Source organism: Abrus precatorius, unplaced genomic scaffold, assembly GCF_003935025.1.
Source record: "Abrus precatorius isolate BTA unplaced genomic scaffold, Abrus_2018 Scaffold3, whole genome shotgun sequence".
Taxonomy (NCBI): domain Eukaryota; kingdom Viridiplantae; phylum Streptophyta; class Magnoliopsida; order Fabales; family Fabaceae; genus Abrus; species Abrus precatorius.
The window spans coordinates 20264476-20287383 of NW_020874373.1; the positions used below are offsets into that span (position 1 = coordinate 20264476).

General features: G+C 32.5%; 2 protein-coding genes across 4 annotated transcripts; one reads left to right on the top strand and one right to left on the bottom strand.

The window, feature by feature from the left end:
• Positions 1-4836: 4836 nt before the first annotated feature.
• On the bottom strand, positions 4837-5663 carry LOC113863972 (germin-like protein subfamily 1 member 7). Of its 3 annotated transcripts, XM_027497785.1 has the most exons (3): positions 5511-5663; positions 5170-5393; positions 4837-5055 (listed from the first exon to the last, which is right to left on the bottom strand). In XM_027497785.1, the coding sequence occupies exons 1-3, from the start codon at positions 5626-5628 to the stop codon at positions 4846-4848; spliced, it is 552 nt and encodes a 183-aa protein (XP_027353586.1). In that variant the 5' UTR covers positions 5629-5663; the 3' UTR covers positions 4837-4845. The 3 variants fall into 3 exon arrangements, with proteins under 3 accessions (XP_027353586.1, XP_027353585.1, XP_027353584.1); XM_027497784.1 differs by having other exon boundaries at positions 4837-5342; XM_027497783.1 differs by having other exon boundaries at positions 4837-5393.
• A 1515-nt stretch (positions 5664-7178) lies between these two features.
• Positions 7179-7961, top strand: LOC113863970 (germin-like protein subfamily 1 member 7). Its single transcript, XM_027497780.1, has 2 exons — positions 7179-7313; positions 7414-7961. The coding sequence occupies exons 1-2, from the start codon at positions 7199-7201 to the stop codon at positions 7959-7961; spliced, it is 663 nt and encodes a 220-aa protein (XP_027353581.1). The 5' UTR covers positions 7179-7198.
• The last annotated feature ends 14947 nt before the right edge of the window (positions 7962-22908 follow it).

Consider the following 22908-nt stretch of genomic DNA (forward strand, 5'->3'; position numbering starts at 1 on the left):
TACTCATATGTTTATCCCCATACATTCACACACAAATATTCACACCATCATTCAATATATATCATCATCATATAACTCAACACACAAATATATAGCAATTCACATTTTTATATTAATAATCAAAATATTATTATAAAATCCAGAACGTTACAAGTATCGCCTTTACTACATACAAAACATAAAATTATATGACAAAAACAACTTCAAACAAAATATAATTTTAGTGTAATAGTATCTTAATAAATAAACTTTTATTATTATTTTGGTAAATAAGCCCATGCAAAATTATAATAATTTTGAAAATCTTTTTGAGTGATATCATGCTAACTAACTTTCCACCTACACAATCTTTTGTGAATGGGTAATTACGTAAAAGGTTAATTAAGCATATATCAAGCTTTTAATGAAACTTGTGAATAATCCAGTACCATATTGATGTTAGAGAAAGAATACATTACTACTATCCTATTGTTTGGGGAATTTTTTTTTTTTCTAAGTTACCAAAGCTCTTATCAGATTTTCGTAGTTGGAAATAGACTATGCCTTTTTAAGGAGAAACTCAACTCGAAGATCAGTGGCATGGACACACTGTTTGACTAAAAGAAAAGAGAACCCTAGGTTCTCACATCCTAACAAGCCGAAGACCTATGAAAAATCTAAGTTTAAAAAACTTGTCAAAGATACTACTCTTTGACACATTTCAAGGAGTTTTGAAGGGGTCACGATGAAGAATCTCATTCTTTATTGAAAAGAAGGCTACATTTTGAGAAGTATAGAAGGGTCATGAAAAGAGCCTTTAATTTTGTCAAAAAAAAAGGTACCTTTTGTAACACCCTCTTCTTCCAATTATTTGATAAATTAATGATTGTTTGGTATTATATAGTGTTAGAGTATATTGGAATGAGTTAAGGATGTTTTGGTGGAAAGTCTGGTGTAGGGATCTCGCTCAGGCGAGACAGATCTTGCTTAAATGAGATTGAGCGCCTAAAACCACATGATTTCAGTGCAATCTTGCTTAGGCGAGATGATTCTCACTCAAGTCAGATAGGATAAATTTATCCCAACTATGACCTCGCACAGGCGAGAGGTGATCTCGTCAGGCAAACAGTGATCTCACCCAGGCGAGCTAAGTCGCCTTGGTGAGGACTCACAAGAAATATGTCCAACTTTCTGGACGTTATCTCACTTAGGCGAGCTCGACCTCGCTCAAGTGAGCATATGCAAAAATGCTTGGCGAGGCCATTTTCTGGTGTTCTCGCTCAGGCGAGCTGTACCTTGCACAGGCGAGAATTTTGCCGCTCAAGCATGAGCATGCGGGGCTGGGGTATTTAAGAGATTTTCAACTGGAAATTTCATTTCATTCCAAACCTCATGTTCTCTTCTCACTTTCTCTGAACTCTCACTTCCTTCTCTCAAATAAAACTCTCTCAAACTTTGATTACTCCTCAAATCCAAGCTTGGATGTTAAATCTAAATTACTTCAAGTAAGTTTCTCTGGATTAAACTTCATTTTCTCTAATCGTTTCTCGTATTTTAATTTCTCACGAATATCTCTTGATACTCAAGAGAACTTCTGTGGTTGAACTCAAATCTTCGTCAATCTCTCTTCACATACTCACCTTAGGGTAAGGAGAGCTCTGTTTTATGGTTCTATTAAAGTGTTTATTTTGTATTCATTGGAGCGCTATGACATAGGGATTTTGTGAAAATATGTGTTTGGAGTATAATATTTATGAATGATAGCTGAGAATATACTTGTTAGATTGTGTGGCTTGAATGACTGTGATACGTTTACATGTAATATATATATATATATATATATATATATATATATATCACATGTAAATATATATACATATATATATATATGTATATATATACAAGTGCTCAATGTGGAGTGTTACGAAAATATGATAAATGATTATGGTGTAATTATATGAAATATGTTTATATGAGCTGTATGATGAAGCATGATGTTGTATTTGTAAGTTGGAATACATAGACTATATGTCGAGATATGTATATGAGCATTTTGCGGCTATTATAAAGTATGATGTTGTCTGAATGATTTAATGAGTGAAACTAAGCTCTAAAGAAATGAGTGATGTGAACTTAGCATGGAAGTACTTTAATAAGCATAATCTTATGAGTGAAGAATGAGGAGATTCTCAATACAAGTATAAGTGTTGGACATCGAATAGATCTAGTGTGAATAGTTACATAGATACACTAGAGGTATAGAGTCTAGAGACAATAAAAGTCTAGGAGAAACGTAGGGTGGTGAACGGAATTTATGTATTTGTACACACTCTTTCCAAGAGTGAATGCATCACATGGCCTCACACTCATTTCCTGACTAGACTCTTGACTACACCTTTGGTAAGGGTTCGTTATTGTATGCATTGTATCCGTGTACATGGGCTAACAGATGACTCTTTGCCTAGTTGAGTAAGACCTCAAGAAATGCTAGACGCATCATTGTCTGTGATCATAGGGCACTGGGAGTGTGTATTTAAGGAGAAAAGTAAATAAGTCATAACAAATTGTTGGTAAGAATATGTGATTATGGTTGTTCTGTGAATTGGTTATTAAAATGATTATGTTTCTTTATGTCATATTATGATTTCATGTAATATGCTTATTTGTAAAATGATAGAATAGATGCTCATCCTTACTAAAATTTTCAGGGAAACATGATAATGGTGCCACAAGAAAGAATTAGATTAATAGATAGTTTTATACATTGTAAACTTAATTATGCATTTAATGAGTACCAAAGGACATGTTATTTTAAGTTGGCTGTACATATTGATGACATACCTAGGAATATTATTATATTGGAGATGGAACTATATTATAGCGTTTCTTTTGATTTTTCTATAAGTAGAATCCACTGTATGTTATATTTATATATTTATAGAGATATAGTTAGACCCTAACAGCCTTCACATATTTATTCACATACCATGATCATAACCATCTTAAAATGTTGACTCGAGTTACCGGTGAGCGAGTCACGGGTGTTGAGGTTGCGGCTGACTTAGGAGATTTATATCTCGAATCAAATGATGATCTCAATTAAGAGGATTTAGCAGAGATAGAAGGATGACATGAAGATGACTAGCACTGGGTCCTCAGTTTTTGGATAATTTTTAGGATTGCTCTAGAAGTTAAATTATTTTTGTGATGTAATTATTTTGGTTGTGTAATTGTTATCTTAAGTCCAATATATTTTGACAAACAGTTTATAAATTTTCATACTTGATATATATAATGCATGTTTAGGATCCAGATTTGAAAATTTGTTTCCTTATTATTATGATCTTTAAATTTACTGTTATTTAATTAATATTCCATGATTAAGAAATTTTGTAAATAATCTTATTGACAAAATTGTATTTTATTTACTCTATTTACAATGCTTGTCATATACAAAAAATTTTATTTTATTCTTTGTTTGTACAAATAAAATAAGCAGTTTTAAGACAAAAAAATAAAAAAAGATTAGGAACTAACAGGAAAATTACTTTAAGTTCACGAGACAAGATGAAGCTCACAAATTTTTCTTGAAATTTGTCGAAATAGGAATTAACAAGAGAAAATGTTCTACGTCCAAGAGAGAGGATGGAGCTCACGAATTTTTCTTAAAACTTGCTAAAAAGAGAATTGACAAGGGAAATTACTCTAAGTTAAAGAGGCAGGATGGAGCTAAAAAAGCGGAGAAACATGTTGAAAGAACTACAAGGTTTGAAACGACTACCAAAGCAGCAGTTACCAGCAGTTACCACTAGTTAAAGGTCAGAGACACGAAGAAATAATCGTGAACGACAATGGTTATGGATACGGCATGATCATGAGCGGTCATGGATAATGGGCGACAACAGTTGGAGAGAAGCACACACAAAATGTAGTTATTAAGAAGTGCTCACAAAAGGAGGAAAGCGATTGATATTCATTTGTCTATAAATAACATGAAGCTTTACATGACAAGAGACTTTTTGCACCATATACTGCACGTAAAATTCTCTACATGCTAAAATTCTACACCAAAATAGATACCGACTACCAAGAGAGTCTCCCACGTTTAACTCTGTAGAAGGTTAAGCAAAATTGTTGAATTCAGAGTCTTTTATCATTTTTTTTCATTTGTTCTCTATCCAAGATTTTGTTTTCTGTGTTTTCCTTATAAGGTTCTTCGAATTGAAGTCTATGGTTCGATGGAAACAAAGTTTGAAGCTCCATTAAAAAATTCCTCCATTTTCTATCTTTATTGTTCATTGTTATATCAATTCTCTAATTTTCTAACTTTGTTTTTTGTTGCATAGTTATATAAAAGCGGAATTTATTTTGTTTATCTTAATAGTATCTTCGTATCAATGAACAAAGGTTCTAATATCTTTGTATCCCGTAACTTGAGGGGCTTAATTAATTAAGAACCCCTTATTAATTCCAAAGAAAATGCCTTTTTAATGTCTTAAAGTTCCAACACATACATTAAAGAAGACGATACTCTAGTCTCGTCTTTATTACTTGTTACGATACAGAACCTTTGTAATTTTTATCTAACACACTGACGTGTCATTTCTTATAAATTAATATAAGCCTAAAATTTATAAAAAAATCTCTTAAAAAAAGAGAGGGGCGAAATGTAGTTCTTTTGTTAAAGCTCAGAAAAAGTGTGTATTGAATCAAAACACACTCCACGTAAACAACTACGTTATATAAGTATGACCCACGTACATTTTATTTATGATAATAGTAATTATTTGAAGAAGGTCAAATACATAAGGTTAACTGAACTCAAATTTCAATAACAAATGTGAGTCAACAGTCCATGTTCCGAAATTAGTTGTTGTCGTACCAGGAATTCTTCTGAAGCTGATCAATTACTTTCTTGTCGACTTGAAAAGCTTTGGAAAGAACTTCAGGAGAAATAGGTGGATTAGCTTTAAACAAAGCATTTGCAATAATTATAGTTCCTGGATTTTGACTGCTAAGACCAGAAATCGCAACAGCATTGCCATATCCCACATTCAGTTGAAAATGGATGAGGCCAATTGGAAACACAAAGACGTCGCCCTTGTTCAACACTTTGGTAAAGAGACGATTATTGTCCTGATTTGATGTGACAAATCCAACATAAAGAGTACCTTCAAGGACTATAAGAATCTCTGTGCCACGAGGGTGTGTGTGGGGAGGGTTCAAACCCTTGGGTGCAAAATCTATGCGAGCCAAAGATATGCCGAGTGTATTTAATCCTGGTAGTTGATCCACAAAGACCGGAGTTACTTGTGAGCCCAATGGGTTGGCAGTGTTCCCAGGTTCCACATGTATGAAGAAATCTTCAGCTTTAACAAGCTTGGGATCTTTGCAGAATTTTCCGTTCACAAATACTGCAAATCATCAACGAGGCAAAGCTTTTTAATTACACTAATTCTGGACGTGATTTTAATATTATAAAGAAACAAACTTAAAATGAGTGTAAGTAGACTTTTGAGGAATGCTTGCACATACTCCATCAGTTTCATTGATTGCCACACAAAAATCCTGCAGAGGACTGGGGTCATAAGCAGAGGCAAGGGAGGATGCCAAAGCCAAGACAGCAACAAGAAAGTAGACTTGTTTCATTTTTTCCGTAGAACTATTGTAAATGGTTCTGCGTGTGCATGCAATTGCGAGTAAGAATTGATAAATTTAACTCAGGTAAAACTTGCTATTTATAAGGATGAAAGTTGAATTGGTTTTCTGTTTATCTCCTAAGCATAATTAACACTCCATTTGATGATGAACGAGTCCTTAACAACTACATGCGTGCTTGATCAAAGAGTAGACTAAGGAGATGCTTCACAAGAAAAAGCAAACGTTTCAGTAATACCTCGTCCACTTAATCAAAGAGTAGTCGTGACTGTAATATTATTTTATTACGAAAAGCTCGTAAACTAATTCAAAAATGCAGTTTAGACTTTGTCTCAAATTTTCAGACCTGACGGTAACAGTTTACAGTATTTAAACTTATTTTCCGAACCATCTGTTTTTGGCTTTCTGTTACTATTTCAAGTTTAAACATCTTCGTCAAAAGTAGTTGGTGGAATATGGAAATTTTGTAAGAGTTTGGGGTACAATCGGACCATCAATGAATTATTTTTCACACGGTCGCATTTAAGACTCCGGTTGCAATTCGCTGGACTTGTTTTCTTACGCCATGGGAAATGGATTTTGTAAGGCAAAATAGAAAACGGTAATTTGAATATCAAGGGGCTGTTTGTTTCACTTCTTAAAAAGAATTGATAAATTTGAAAAATATAGGATAAATAAAATTAGAATTTTGTCAGAATAAGTAGCTAATAATAATAAAATTTTAGAGAAAATGTTAATCAAGGAAAAATCTTAATCTCTGACAACAGTGACAATCGATTCATGGATTTAGATCCTCTACGGCGAAAATTTCAATTAACTTAATTCAGGGACAATCTTAACCATCTATTTTGTCTTTTTTTTAAATAAAGGATTAGATCCAGTCGAGTGATAATGTTATTGCAGATATATATCCTTTTCCATATCGATTCATATAAAGGCCGACGTAACGACAAAAGCGTTTGCAAAGTCAACGAATCGATTTGACCCAATCCTTTAAACGATGTTGTGTCATTAGAATATTACAATAGGGTAAGAAAACAAGTTATACAGAAACAAGTTAAGGCTTTTTCCTTGCTAACATATACAAGTGAGATTTTGACCCTATCTTTGATATAATAATCCCTATTCCACCAACTACTCATTACGATCGTATCTAAACTACATTATAATTCATAACACGCAGCAAGAAGAAAAAGGTGAGTTTGAAAAAGGGAAAACTATTTAACCACTCTGAAAATTTGAGAAAGAGTCCAAACAGGCCTTGGATTTAACTGATAATAGCTTTCCATTATAAAATAATATGACTGGAACAACTAGTGCGTGTGGAAAGGCAACTTGAAGAGGTAATACTGAAACATTCAAAATATGGAGCATCTCCTTAGTCTACTCTTTGATCAAGCACAAATGCAGTTGCTAAGGAAAGGTTCATCAAATAAATTAAAGAATTAATTGCGTAAGGTAAGAGTAATTTGGCAGCCAATCCTTATAAATAGCTAGCTTCAGTGCTTCACATGATCAAAATTCAATTCAAAACACAATTACTTAAGAAGAATCATTAGAAATGAAGGTTGTCTACTTCCTTGTTGCCACCTTGGCTTTGGCATCCTCTCTTGTCTTTGGATATGACCCCAGTCCTTTACAAGACTTTTGTGTGGCAATCAACGAAACCGATGGTGGTATGTACAAACGTTCCTAACATGTCTTGCTACATAAATTTTAAGATTCTCGTAATAACAAGAACGTATTGTTTAAAAAATGTTCCTTGTTAATTTGCAGTGTTTGTGAATGGAAAATTCTGCAAAGACCCCAAACTTGTGAAGGCTGAAGATTTCTTCAAACATGTGGATCCCGGAAATGCAAACAACCCACTGGGCTCACAAGTGACTCCGGTCTTTGTTGATCAACTACCAGGACTAAACACACTTGGTGTATCTTTGGCTCGCATAGATTTTGCACCTAAGGGTTTAAACCCTCCCCATATTCACCCTCGAGGCACTGAGATCCTTATAGTCCTTGAAGGCACTCTTTTTGTTGGATTTGTCGCCTCTAATCAAAACAATAATCGTCTCTTCACCAAAGTTCTTAATAAGGGTGATGTTTTTGTGTTCCCAATTGGTCTCATTCATTTCCAGCTCAATGTGGGATACGGAAACGCTGTTGCCATTGCTGCTCTCAGTAGCCAAAATCCAGGGCTTATCATTGTTGCAAATGCTTTATTTAAAGCTAATCCACCTATTTCTCCAGAGGTTCTTACTAAAGCGTTCCAGGTAGACAAGAACACAATTGCTTATCTTCAGAAGCAATCTTGGTATGACAACAACTAGTTTCTCAGCATTCGTGCTCAATTTATTCTGATGCGATATATCACAACAGTGTTTTGATCACCTCAACCATTTGACCGTTTTCCAAATAGTTAGGGTTATTGTAACAAATAAATTGGATGCGGAGGTTATAATGATATATTATAGTTATGTTTTATTTATTTTGATTAAATACATTGTTATGTTGATTTTATACTAAAGGTTGACTTCCTCCTTACTTTGTCAAATTATATTTTAGTTGGGATATGTTTTCTTATTTATACTAATTTACAAACAAGGAATTCATAATACTTTCCGCGAAAATCAAAATCAAATACATATACCATATTGTACGTATATGATATAGTGTCTTCCTCAACTGCAACACTTTGCCAATTATAATAACATTATTTGCCTTTTTAATATCTTTGGTAATAAGGAATCAAAGTACAAAAGGAAAAATGTATAATATTTCTCGAAATACATAGTTGTGTATGATGGTTTTTGTTTTCAATAAATAAATAAATTTAAGGGTTCGTTTCTTGCATGAAATCAAAATTGACATTTAGAATTATAATTTTAATTCCAATTTCATCATAATTGGAATTGATTTAGAATTACAATTTTATGTTTGACATATTCAAGGAATTAAAATGTAGAATTAAAATTTTAAGTTCGAAATCAAATTCTACAGTGTGATGTAAGATCTAAATTTTTAAAAAATAATTTAATTTTGCATTAAAATTTTATTTAATAATTTTTTCAAAAATATTGTAGTAATTAAAAATACAAAATAATTAAAAAATAAATTGGTAAAGATGATAACTTAATATTTTTTTTCAAAAATTATGACACAGTAAATTTATCTTTTTATATTTAATCATTAAAATTTAATATTTTGTTATGAACTATCTTTCTTATAAATTAAATGAAAGCATACAAATGCTCACAAATATAATTTAATTCTCAAAATTGAATAAGTGCTTTCAAGAACTCTTATTTTGAGACCATGAGTTAAAATAAGTAAAAACATTGTAACAAATTCTTCTACGCTTACATAATAGTAAAATATTGCAAAGCTAAAAAAAACCTCATTTAATAACACTTAATTGATTATAACAATTTCATCCGTTTTATGATATAATTGCGAAAACCTTCGACTATGTCTTTGTCACACCGTAGAATTAATTTCTAATATTTTCTACGACATCTAACAATTCAAGAAAAGTATTAAACAATTTATTATACAATTAATATAAACAATTTGCAGTAAGCGCGTAATAGTAATATGATACAATAACGTAAATATATTAAACGTCTAACAAATGTGAAAAATGAGAAAGAAAGAAAGAAGAAGACGTAAAAGAAAAATAGGAAACAAATGTAAAAAAAGAAGAAAGAAAGAATAAAAAGCATAAAAGAAAAATAGGAAGAATAAGAGGAAGAGGAATAGAAAAAAATTACTTTTATTAATAATCAATGTAAAACGAGAAAGAAGATAATAGAGAAAAAATGAAAGAACATATAAAAGAAGTTGTATTAATAATCAATGTTAGAATAAAGCTAAAAATAGATGAAAATACAGAGAATTAACAGAGCATAAGTAAAAGAAGAAAGATGTATAGGGGAAAGAGGGAATAAAGAAGAGAAAGAAAGCATTGGGAAAGAAACAAGAACTACGAAGATGAGGGAGACAAGATACGCGAGAGTGTATTTGTGAATTATGATATTAGGAATTTAAATTCCTAGGGTGCAGTAGGAATTGAAGTGAGTCAAATTTAGTTATAATAGAATTTCATAGAATTGGTCCATGGAATCATTATCTCAATTCCAAATGGACATCCAAACATGATAATTAGAATTCTTAAGCCTAATTCCAATTCTATCGTCTCAATTCTATATGCTAAACATACACAGAATAATCTGTGTTTGAATTTTAGATTCTTTTAATGAATTCTTTATTAATGTGATTTTAGAAAACAAATTAATGAAGATAAGTGGATGGCATTAATTTGAATGAGAAACAGAAAAAGAAAAAAGAAGAACAATCATAAAGAAATAACAATAAATAAAGAAATATAAAAAACAATCTTAATAAAAAAATTACAATAAACAAAAAGTGTAGCTTAAAATGAGACTATATTTATAAAAAAAAAAAACCAAAATACTAAAGTAACTTTCTATGGACACAGCTAAACCTTATCGTTTCTTTTACATGATTTTTTCATAAATACTAATAAACGGCTTCTAACATGTCAAACTTAACATTTTTACACTTCTTTTATCATCTTTGAAACCTTTAGATTTAAATACTCCACTTTAAAAATTAGCTTAATTCATTACAATTTTATGTCTAATTAAATTCAAATTATTTTTGCTCAAACTCTCTTGATCCAATTCGCTAATATTCACTATCCATAATGGGCCAGGTCAGCAAGTTGACTGGCTCAATCTCATCGCATTTAACTACGGTTTTATTTTTCAAAGTCCTTGTCCCATCTTTGCTAAGTTACAATTACCTCTAAAATTAAATTTAACCCTTGAGTATGACTTTAAATTTTAAATAATGATTCATATACTTTTATTGTATATTTATTTTAGAATAAAAAACGTGTATATTGTATAGACTATTAACTAATTTTAGTTTTATAATAAGGCGTTTCTACAATAACTTCTTATGTTCCTTCTTTTGATCTACTTTCATTACATCATTTTTCCATTTTTTTTATACTTGTTTTGCTTTTATCAAACGGTTCCATTTTCGTTCATTTTCATTTTCGTTATATTGTACAAATGAATTTAAATGGCTTCCTTAAGAAAGGGTCATTTTCAATCCCAGAGCAATGAACATGTATGTTCTAGAACATCGTAAAACTCGCAATCTTCACTAAAATGCAGGTTCTAATGATGTTAATCATTAGAATAGAACCCACGTACCTATATCTAGCCATTTAAATGTAATATTGTTCCTCTAGTGAAGTTTAGATGAAATGCACGTAGTGTTGTGGGGATAAGAGTGGATTAATAATGGGTATTCCACTTTATAAGGTGTAGCATGATTTTATCCTTTGGACCACCCATTTTCACTCTCTCCTTCATTGAACTTGTCTTTTGAGGTAAGGAGAGCTCTACCTCATTACTAAGAACATGGTATGTTTGTACTCATGAAAATGTTGTGAGCGTGATTATGTATATATATCTTGGATGAAAACATGTTTTTTTTGTGATGGAGAATGTGTATGACCTTTATTTTGAGCATATATGTATGTGTGTTGTGGACTGAGTCCGGAAGTGACCAACCTTTGACAATGATGGATTGATGTATGATATAATAATGAACTAGAGCAAAATAGAGAGATGAAAGGATGAATAATATGTTAATAGAAAATAATGAGTTCAGGTTATGATGACTAATGAAAGGAATAGAGTCAGAATGAAAAACATAGAAATAAAATGGGAAGTATGAAAGGAGAAATAAAATGAGAAAGGTAAATTATTAGAGAGGTACACTAGAAGTGTGGAAGATGGGGGCAATTTGAAAAATCTTAAGAAAATGAGGGTGGTGGAGCTTTCTTGAATTACGCATAACAACTGAGAGTAAGAGCACTACAAGCCTCACACTCATTTCCTGGCTTAAACTCTTGACCATGTTTTTGCTGAATATTATTCCATTCTTATCTTTGCAACACAATGCTACGCGCATTTCATCTAAACTTCACGAGAGGAACAATATTATGTTTTACATAGTAAGATCAATTGCAATGGTAAATTTTAATTTCGATTAAGGGGTTTATTAATTGGTCGACACGCGGGTCAAAGATTAATGAGAGGGATGTGACTGAAATTGTGGCTAGATGCCTAACTTGCCAGAAGGCGAAGGTAGAACACTAGCGTCCACCTGGCTTGTTACAGCTGTTAGAGATCCCTGAGATCCCACCCACAGACTGACGGCCAGACCGATCTAAGTATTCAGTCCTACTGGAGGACTGAGGGCTTGTGTGCTCGATCAGCAGGGGACTTGGGAGGAATGCCTGCCATTGGTAGAGTTTACTTACAATAACAGTTACCATGCTAGTTTTGGGATGGCGCCATTTGAGGCTTTGTATAGGCAGAGGTGCAGAACATCGTTGTGTTGGTATGAAACTGGGGAAACGGTTCTGTGTGCGCCGGATATGATTCAAAAGCAAAACGAACAGATCAAAATGATCAGAGAGAAGATGAAGGCTGCCCAAGATCGACAGAAGAGTTATTATGATAATAGGAGGAAGCCTTTGGAGTTTTAGGTGGGTGACTATGTGTTTTTGAAGGTCTCACTTGTGACCGGAGTTGGGAGAGCTCTAAAATCTCAGAAGCTATCTCTTAAGTTCATTGGGCCATTCGAAGTGTTGAGTAGAATTGGTCCTGCTGCATATTGAATAGCGTTGCCTCCGAATCTCTTAAATCTACATCCGGTGTTCCATGTGTCACAACTAAGGCAATATGTGCCGGATCCTTCGTATGTGATTGATCTTGACTCGGTCCAAGTGAGAGAAGACTTGTCATATGACGTGCATCCTGTAAGGATAGCGGATCACCATGTTAAACAGCTGAAGGGAAAGGAGATCTCATTGGTGAAGGTAATATGGAGCTCGAGTGATGAAGGAGATGCCACATGTGAAACGGAGAGTAGGATGAGAGAGTTGTACTTGGAATTGTTTGTGTAATTTGTGCATGTTGAATTGAATTTTGGAGACGAAATTCCCTAAAGGAGGGGAGAGTTGTAACGCTCCAAATTTTGTAATATTAATTATTATTGATATATGTATATGGATATGTGTGTGTCTATATATATATATATATATAACTGGATTGGATTGATTGGGCTGAAAATAGGCTAAGTATGGATGCTACTGCAAGGCATTCTCACTGTAGCGAGAGGCCCTTGGGCATGAGGCATGAAACTGTGCCTTTCTCACTATAGCGACAGGATTCTTGCTGCAGCGAGAGGACACTGGGAGAGAAGGATGAAACTGTCGTCTTGTCACTGTAGCAAGAGGTCTCTCGCTGTAGCGACAAACCACAGTTTGGGCTGCATTTCTGGGTGCAGTTTTGCTGTAGCGAGATTCTGCAGAAATCAGGGTGCAATTTCGTCTGAGATTTTTGCTGTACAGACAAGAAGCATCGTTGCAGCGAGAGTGTGTCGCTATAGCGACAATGTCGTGACCAGAGGGGTTTAGGGATTGGGATTTTATTTCCCTATTTTCCTTCCAAATCTCTTCGATTCTCTCGACCTAAAACCCTATTCTATCGATTAAATTGCCTCCAGAGCCGTTCGGGAGCAGGATTGAAGGTTGAATCCGTGTGAGGAACGCTTGGAGGTGAGTTTTAATGGTTAGGGTTTTCGTTTTTTATCCCCTTTCTCTGTTTCCGTGAGTTCCTTGGGTTCTCATGGAATTCTTCCATGTATTTGGCTAAAATCCGTGTGGGGAGCACTTCCATAGTTGAATTCGAGTGTGGGTCTTCAATCTAAGGTAAGGGAGAGGAGGACTCTACCGTATCTCTTTGGGTTTGATTGTCGTGTATTGTGATGAATATTGCAATGTAGTTGAGATAAAGGGTAGGAAATATGTATTTGATGAAAATTGCTACGTGTTGTGAGGTGTGATAGCATGTGGAAACCCGTGATGCGTGATTTTGTTATGTGAGTATGCCAATACTTGATGAATAAGGAATATAAATGTGAACTATGTTGAAAATATTGTGTGTATTGTTGAAATGAATTATGTTATAAATACATGTAGGCAGAGAACAATTATTATGAACATATGTGGGCCTAAAGGTCGTGTAATATGAACGAATATAGGCTTTGTGCCATGTACTGTAAAATGAATGAGGGCCTAGTGCCGTGTATTATGCATGATTGTGGGGTTTATGCCGTATACTGAGAATGAATATTGCAATGTGTGTGAATGGGGCGTGATTAACGCTGGTGTAACGTGCTGTGAATGGTTCAGTGATACACTGGGGGTGTGGAAGATGAGAACAGTAGAAATACCTTGGGGAAGAGGGAGTGATGGTGATACCGACAATGGGAGCGGGTACCCCACGGGTCACACACTTTCTTCCTAACTAGACCTCTGATCACTACCTTTGCTGAGAGGATAAATGTACTTAAGTTTGAGCCTTTAGATGCTAGAGAGAAAAACATATGTGCACGGTTGCATGTTGAACAATAGTGAAATTTTCTATTCTAAGAGATAGGTGTAACACTGATGAATCCATATTTTAATAAATTTTTATTAGCCTTTTCAATATTCTTTAATTATAAAAAAACAAACTTAGAAAGTGTAAATAAGGTGAAATTTTCATTTATGTCAAATATCATAGGTTTTATTAATTTTTGATTTATTTACATTGATTTACATAGATATAATTTGCAATTTGATCATTTGAATAATTGTGCAGGAATTTCTAGACTTATTCTATGGATTTTTTAGCCTTTGAAAAAATTTGAGGTAAAAGTGACCACTTTCAGAAGTGATAGTAGACACTACAACAAGCTAGATCCAGAGGGCAAATCAAAGTGACCACTTTCAGAAGTAATAGTGAACACTACAGAGAACCCAGATTGCACTAGACCTACGCGTAGCTACTATTAGAAGTGATAATGACAACTACAGCAAGAGCCAAACTCACGCAGACCTGCGCGTAGTTACTTTGACTCACCATAGTAGCTACGCGCACTGTGCATAACCACTATCATTTGCCAAACTGACAACTACAGAGAGGGAATGACAGATCTGAAGGTTGCCGGTAGCTACTACTTATGATAGTAGCTACTATGGAGGACGCCTACTTCACTATAAATAGATTTTTGAAAATTAGGGTAAGGAGATTTTTACACTTTTAGATTTTTGCCATTTTGAGGAACATTTGTAGAGCTTAGGTCAGCCTTGAGTGGCAGCCAAGAACCTAACCTAGGGTTTGATTTACTTTTCTCTTTACTTTCCTTTGATTTTTACATTCATGTCATTGAATTCTCTTTACTTTCATCTGGTATTTGTGAGACCCATCCTTATGGAGGGCTAAACCTTTTGTAATTCTTAGTGAGTTCAATTGGATTCAAGAATTCCTGGGTTATGAATGTTAATACAATTCCCTTTCCTTCATGGATTTCTTTTTCCCAATTTTTTAATTGAATTAATGGTTGAATGAGAGGGACATTGCGTAATTAACCCTAATTCATTTTAATGAGATTCTAAACTTGAATTGCTTAATTCTGGGTTTATTTCTAAGGTTGCTTAATCTTAGGAAAAGGGATTAGAGTCCATTGAATTTCTTAAACTCATACGGGATTTTAAGGTTGATTCTCGCTTGTTGAATTAACCTAATTGTGAGGTGTCGTAGGAAAACAGGGTGCTCTTTGGACCTTCCTCGCTAAGGTGAGAATACCTCTTGCTCAGGCGAGGATATCAGAAAAACCACTGTTTGGTTATCTCGCTTAAGCGGGGAAGAGCTCGCTCAAGCATGGATGTACTCGCTCAAGCGAGAGCCCTCTCGCTCAAGCGAGATCGCGCAGGTTTAAAGGGTATTTAAGATCGTATGCGTTCAGAAATTTCATTTTTCACCAAAACTACCTCTCCTTCTCTGATCGCTTTGTTCTCTCCCTTCCCCATCCCAGGGAAAGCTTCCAATACCTCTGAATCTCTGCTAGATCTAAGCTCAAACGGTCGTCCCACTCAGATCCAAGTAAATTTTTGGAGTCTAGCCTTCGAATCTAGTTCCTATTTCTCTGCTCTTTCCCCTTCTAATCGTAATCTATTTTGTGATGTCAAAAAGAACTCTAGTTCTTGGGAAGTGTGATAGTCATATTTTAGTACATCTTTCTCTCCATGTTTTTGGTTTAATTGTGCTTCATTAGTGCATTATTTTGATGTGTTAGTTTAGATTTGTGTTAGTAAGTAATTTAGAATTTAAATATAAATCTTTCTTAATTCTCACCATAATTTTTTATTTTGACACAGTTTCTTGCAAAGACCATATCTGGAGCTACACTACTCGGAATTGGACAAAATTGGTGTCCCTGGAAATATAACACAGAGATCTACAACTTCTCTGTTGGGAGAAAAGCCTAGTTCGAGCATCTTCAAGTCCAAAATTGCGTCACAATGTTGCAGCCCTGCACTAAAATTTTCAGAATTTGATTGTATTGTTGATTTTACTTAGTTAGAGAGTTGGGTCTTAATTAAGCCCAATTATTATGTCTTTTACTTAGTTAGGTGTTTAGGAAACTCATTAGGGAGTTGGGCCTTAATTAAGCCTAATTATTTTATCTTTAAATAGAGGTTATGACTCTATGTACGAATCCTTGTTTTTCTTTTCCCGTAATTTTTTTTAGAATTACAAGTCTTTATTTTAAATTCTTTCCTTTATTTTCGTCTCTCTACCTTCCATCTTTTCATATTTTCTGGTTTTGGCCGAAGCAAACATGATCATGAAGCAAGGCTAATCCATCAATCGGTTCAAGGTTTCAAGAACAACATTGCGTTTGAGTTTCGGGTTAGGTTCTATCGAATTCACACTTTTCCTCCTCTTTTCTGATTAGGATAATTACGTTTTTCATGATATTGATTTTTTGTTTGCATTCTAAACAGAGAATGAGAATTTCAAATTTGAAATAAATAAATTCACCTAATTCAATAAATCAATTGTTCTAAATTTTGTTAAAGCATTGGATTTGCGATTGCAGTTCTTGTTTTGATGAAATTCATAATCTAGATTTAGATTTTGGGTTATTAATGTCGTATTGAATTAGTGTTGATTGGAAATTCGTTGGAATTATATTCGTGTAACAATGAGAATTGCGTTGTAGTGATTGAGATCTTGATTTGGTTGAATTTCATATTTCGTTTCGTTATAATTATTCCTTGTTCTTTTCTTTTCTATTGTTTACAATTTAATTCAAAATAATCCTTCTTTAAGCTAATCTGAAATCACATGATGGAACCAGAAACAGAATGTATCTTATGTCCTTGTGAGATTACCTAGGTTTACTCCTTGTATTGCAAAATTTTTAAGAAAATCTAGTTTGTTTGATACCATTGCGACGTGGTTATCAAAGTGTTACCGGTTGAGACGTGGAGTTTCTCCCTAGAGCCAACGAAAAACTTAGTTCTCAGGCCCATTTCCATGTAAAGGGAGTATTCTCGAGCCTTAGTTTTATTTCTATATGTAGTGACCCATGAGAATTCGAGTAACCTATTTTAGGAATAATCTATAAATTTTTATGAAACTATATTGTAAAAGTAGATTTTTAGTATAAAGGAAGGTTTTGGGTTTATTTGAAATTAATAGAATTTAATTTTTAGCAAAATGTCATGGGCTAGAACATCATTAAGAAGTTTTATGGCTAAGTTATTTGAGATGTACATGAGTTGAGTAATAAAAGGTAGAGAATATTGAACTTTAGGTCAGAAGACTCTATTGAGACTGCAAAAATATGACCTCTGGTAAATTATTATGGAAATTGCACTATTTGAGCTGAGTCCGACCCCAGCATGTTGTGTGTTAATATTTTATAAATATTTGTTGACACGATAGAACATGATGATTGTGCTAAATTGTATGATAATGTGTTATTATTTGAGGTTATGTACTGAAATAATAGAATATGATGGTTGTATGAATTTGATGAAGTTTAGTTGGTACTGGGAAGATTTGATGTATTAATATGTGAATTAGAATTAGTTGAGATATGCAAATTACTGAATATGTTTTCATTAATCAAATGATAAGAAAGGAGATAGAGAATATGATGGTGAATAGGGATGTATGAGCATGACTCTTAGGAAATTGTGTAATATAAAAAATGATGATATGTGTGGAGGAAAGAAATAGGAATACTAGTACGTGTTTTACAAATACACCAATTGATGAGATTATGGTATATGTGTTATCGACAGGTGAGATTATAACACATAGGTTGTAATACATCAATTAATGTGGTTGCAACATATATATTAGAACAATATAAGATGATATGCCACGATTAAGATATGGTATGGGCTATGAATATCCACGTTGTATCTGTGTGTGGTTTAGCTTACCATCGATTATCTATGCTGTGTAAGTCCTTCGTAACTAGGGATAATACGTTAGCAGCGATTTAGAGTTCCGAGAGTACCAGGAGTACTGTTGAATTGATAGAATATTTGGATTTGATATGGATAAAGTGGCACAAAGTTATGGAATGGATAATGATATTTGGCAAAGTGTAAAGTGATGTGCCTTCTTGTTTTATTATTGTATGTTTAATTGAGAAGTTAAGTTATCAATGAAATTGATATGGATGGAATTAACTATCTTTAAATAACAAAAGAAGTTAGGTTATATGTGTGAACTAGAAGAAGTAGGAATCCCTGTGCTTTAGATATAAGTGACAAACCAATTTGTTAGAAAATGGAATGTTCCTAATTTATTATATGTGATTTTGAAAATACTTTTTGTATTGATTTCATTATCTTATAAATTAAGAATTTTAGTGGGCAAGGGATACTCACTCTTACAACTATTTTTCAAGTAAAGAAGATTGATCTGTTTTAGGGTCATACTCGCAAGGAATGGTAGGAAGAAAACTGTTCTACAAAAATTTAGTTTATTTTGGAGGACTGTAATAATATTATTGACTAAATTTTTATTCAAAGTTATTTACCCTATGTAATTATATTGATGGAAGTAATTAATTTGGAGTTAAAAACTTTGATAAATTTATTGTGAAGGATGATTAGAAAATATATGTATAATAGTTAGTGACTGATTGTTAATATAACATTTCAGCTTATCTTTAAATGTGTATGAATTGAAGTTCTAAAATCTTATCCTATTTTAGTAATTCAAAACTTACATGCACAAAGATTTCTTATATACTTATTGATCTTTTACCTATTTTACTCAATAATTAATGATACTTCTATATTTATATAGAAGAAATCATTTAAATAAATATTAGGGTGTTACAATAGGTATTGCATGTAACTTTGGGTTTGTGGACTGAAAGCAGTATAAATTTCTAGTGTTAGTTTTTTTTTTAAGGTTCTTTCTTTATTTTATAAAATAAATGTTACATATCTTTATTATCTTAAATATATAAAATATATTTAAAGTTTTTTATTTAATTACTAGAAAGATTTATAAGAATAAAAAAATATAAAAAATAAAATATTCGAAAGTTACATTATATATCTTAGCAATTAATGCATTCCAATGTTTATCCTCTAGCACGCTAGTCTTGGTTGAGTATCGGGAAACAAGTTACGAATATACGTTATAATTTGGGCTTGAAATAAAAGCTTTTTATTTTTTGAATTTATTTAATTTTTTTATAAATTACATGTATTTTTTTATAAAAGATAAATTTATTTAAGTTAAATAAAATTGTTATGAATAATAAAACTCTATTTTTATAAAAAATTTAATATAGTGGAATTATGTAAAACTTAAACTCAAAATTACATATTAAACCAAAATGCTTTATAAAAGAGTCTTTAATAAATAATTCTTTTCATAACTAGAAATAATTCTTTCTCAAATTCTAATTGATTGATAATCAATTTCACTTCTTTAACCAAAGGACAATTCCTTACCTCATTGATCCTAATACCTAATTAAACCTCCCTAATTCCTTAGGTGAAATTCAATCAAATATTGCATTAAGTTCTGAAAATTACAGGATTACTAGATTATGATACTTATTCATAAGATCTTAATAACCTAGGCATATAATTCAGATCTGAGAAATAAACTCAATTTGCATTGATGAATATTTTTCTAAGTTCAATTGAATGAAGGATTAGTTCACAACTATATTAAGAACAGAATCACATACTCAATTCAATCAAAACCTCAAGGTCTAGATCCAAAATTACATCACAATATCAAATCTGGATCCATGGATCCCTAACAAAAAGAAATCAAAACATGTTCCTAAAAGAAAAAGAGAGAGAAAGAGTAGAAGAAGAGGAGCTGCTGAATTTCTTCATAAATCTAATCCCCAGCTTGATTCCTCAAGGTCCAGAGCTTGGAAGTCGCCCCCAATCTCCCTCTCTAACTCTCCTAAGATGTAGAAATAAAAAGAAAACAAAAAATGGCAAAAGACCTCCAATTCTGAACTCTTAACTTCTATTTATAATATTTTTGCTGTCTTTTCCACTTCCACACTTTAATCTCTAAGGGTTATAGCATGAAAGGTCTTCTAGAAGCTTCTATAACTGAATTAGGAACTCCAATCATCCAAAGTTGACACTTAGAAGTGATATTTAAAATTCTTTTACTTTTACGTAGACACTTTAAATGGTTGAAGTGTCTACGCGCAAGTGTCTTTTATGAGAAAAGCCTCACGCATAGCTACTCTCAGCACCTGGAGTGGCTGCGTGCTTAACTGCGTAGCTACTCTGAACACTTGAAGTGGCTATGCGCTTAACTATGTAGCTACTCTAAACACTTAAAGTGGCTACGCGCTTAACTGCGCATAAGTGAATTGGCCTTAGGCGTAGCTACTCTGAACACTTGAAGTAGCTACTCTCTTGGTCTTCATGGATTTTCTTCTTCAAAGTGTTAACTCTGTGTACTCAGAGTGGGTATGCCTTACACATAATACTTGATTCTTCATCTTTAAAGCTCAATTTCTCTACTTTCTTCACTGCAATCTTTAACTCAAATTCTCAGCTCAAGCTTCTATACAAGAATTAAGTCATTTTAAGTCCAATTGTTCAGAATTGGACCAAAAATGTAAGATTCTAAATTATTTATACAATTATGAATATTAATGCAATTTTTATGATATTTTCAAGTTTATTTACTACTTAACTCTTTATTTACTAACAAAAACTAGGCTAAAAATATAGTAAAATGTGGATTTATCAAACTACAGCGACGAGGAAGAGACGAGAAAGAGACACAATACGCGAGAGTATATTTGTGAATTTTGATATTAAGAATTCAAATTCCTAGGATTCAGGTTAAGAATTAAAGATGGCCAAATTTAATTATAATAGAATTTCATAGAATTGATCCATGAAATTATTATCTCAATTTCAAATGGACATCCAAAGATGATAATTAGAATTCTGAAGCTCAATTCCAATTCTAACGTCCAATTCCATACTCAATTCCATATTCTAAACAAACACAAAATAATCTGTGTTTGAATTTTAGATTCTTTTAATGAATTCTTTATTAATGTGATTTTAGAAAAAGATTAATTAAGATATGTGGATGGCATTTGAATGAGAAATAGAAAAAGAAAAAGAAGAACAATTATAAAAAAATAACAATAAATAAAGAAATATAAAAAACAATCTTAATAAAAAAAATTACAATAAACAAAAAGTGTAACTTAAAATGAGTCTATTTATAAAATAAAAATAAAAATACTAAAGTAACTTTCTATGTACACATATCTAAAACTTATCGTTTCTTTTATATGAATTTTTCATGTTTTAAATTATAAATACTAATAAACGGCTTCCAACATATGTCAAACTTAACATTTTTACACTTCTTTTATCATCTTTGAAACCTTTAGATTTAAATACTCCACTTTTAAAAATAGCTTAATTCATAACAATTTTATGTCTAATTAAATTCAAATAATTTAGTTCAATCTAATTAATTACAATGTCCGTTATACTCTAGAAACTTAGGCTTTACAAAATTTTAACATTTTTTTTTGTTTACAAATTGGAATTGTTTACGCACTTTCTTAATCCAATTCGCTAATATTCACTGTCCATAATTGGTCAGCGAGTTGACTGACTCAATCTCACTGCATTTAACTACGGTTTCATTTTTTAAAGTCATTGTCCCATCTTTGCCAAGTTACAATTACCTCTCAAATTAAATTTCACCTTCGTGTATGACTTTAAATTTTATTGCATAGGCCATTAACAAATTTTAGTTTTATAATAAGGTGTTTCTACAATAACTTCTTATGTTCCTTCTTTTGATTTACTTTCATTACATCATTTCTCTATTTTTTTAATACTTGTTTTGCTTTTATCAAATGGTTCTATTTTCGTTCATTTTCATTTTCGTTATATTGTACAAATGAATTTAAATGGCTTCCTTAAGAAAGGGTCCTTTTCAATCCCAGAACAATGAACATGTATGTTCTAGAACATCATTAAAACCCGCAATCTTCACTAAATGCGGGCATACCTATATCTAGCCAATCATTCTTTTTTCTCTGACAGATGGTCAGAACTTCACCTAGGTTCGAATCCTACTGAGAGGTCCACTAGAGATCAGAAATTATTGAAGAAAGAACATGATATTTCTTTTGTTCTTTCTAGGCGATGGGAAAATAAAGAAATAGTTAATATATTCAAGATAATTATGTACTTACAAAATATTCCTTTCATGAAGTTTAGATGAAATGCACGTAGCATTGCGTTGTGGGAATAAGAGTGGAATAATAATGGGTTGAGTATGGATAGAGTATTATAGTACCCATTTTCATATCTGCATTTTTTAAAAACATCTGTATTTAGTCTTGTACCAACGTGGGTAGTAATTTTAATCCTCATATGCATATCCTTTGTGAGTATCTTAGAGCTTGACTTCTTGTTTTCATCTCTATTTTTTGTATTTCATCTTTTCTCAAAGAGTATTCCTCTTTATAAGGTGTAGCACGATTTTATCTTTTGGACCACCCCTTTTCACTCTCTCCTTCACTAAACTTGTCTTCTACGGTACGGAGAGCTCTATTTCATTATTAAGAACGTGGTATGTTTGTGCTCATGAAAATGTTGTGAGGTAATGCATGATTGTTTTGATGAAAACATATTTTTGTTGTGATTGAGAATGTGTATGACCTTTATTTTGAGCATATATGTATGTGTGTTGTAGATTTAGTCCGGGAGTGACCAATCTTTGGCAATGATAGATTGATGTATGATATAATAATGAACTGGAGAAAAATATAGAGATGAAGGGA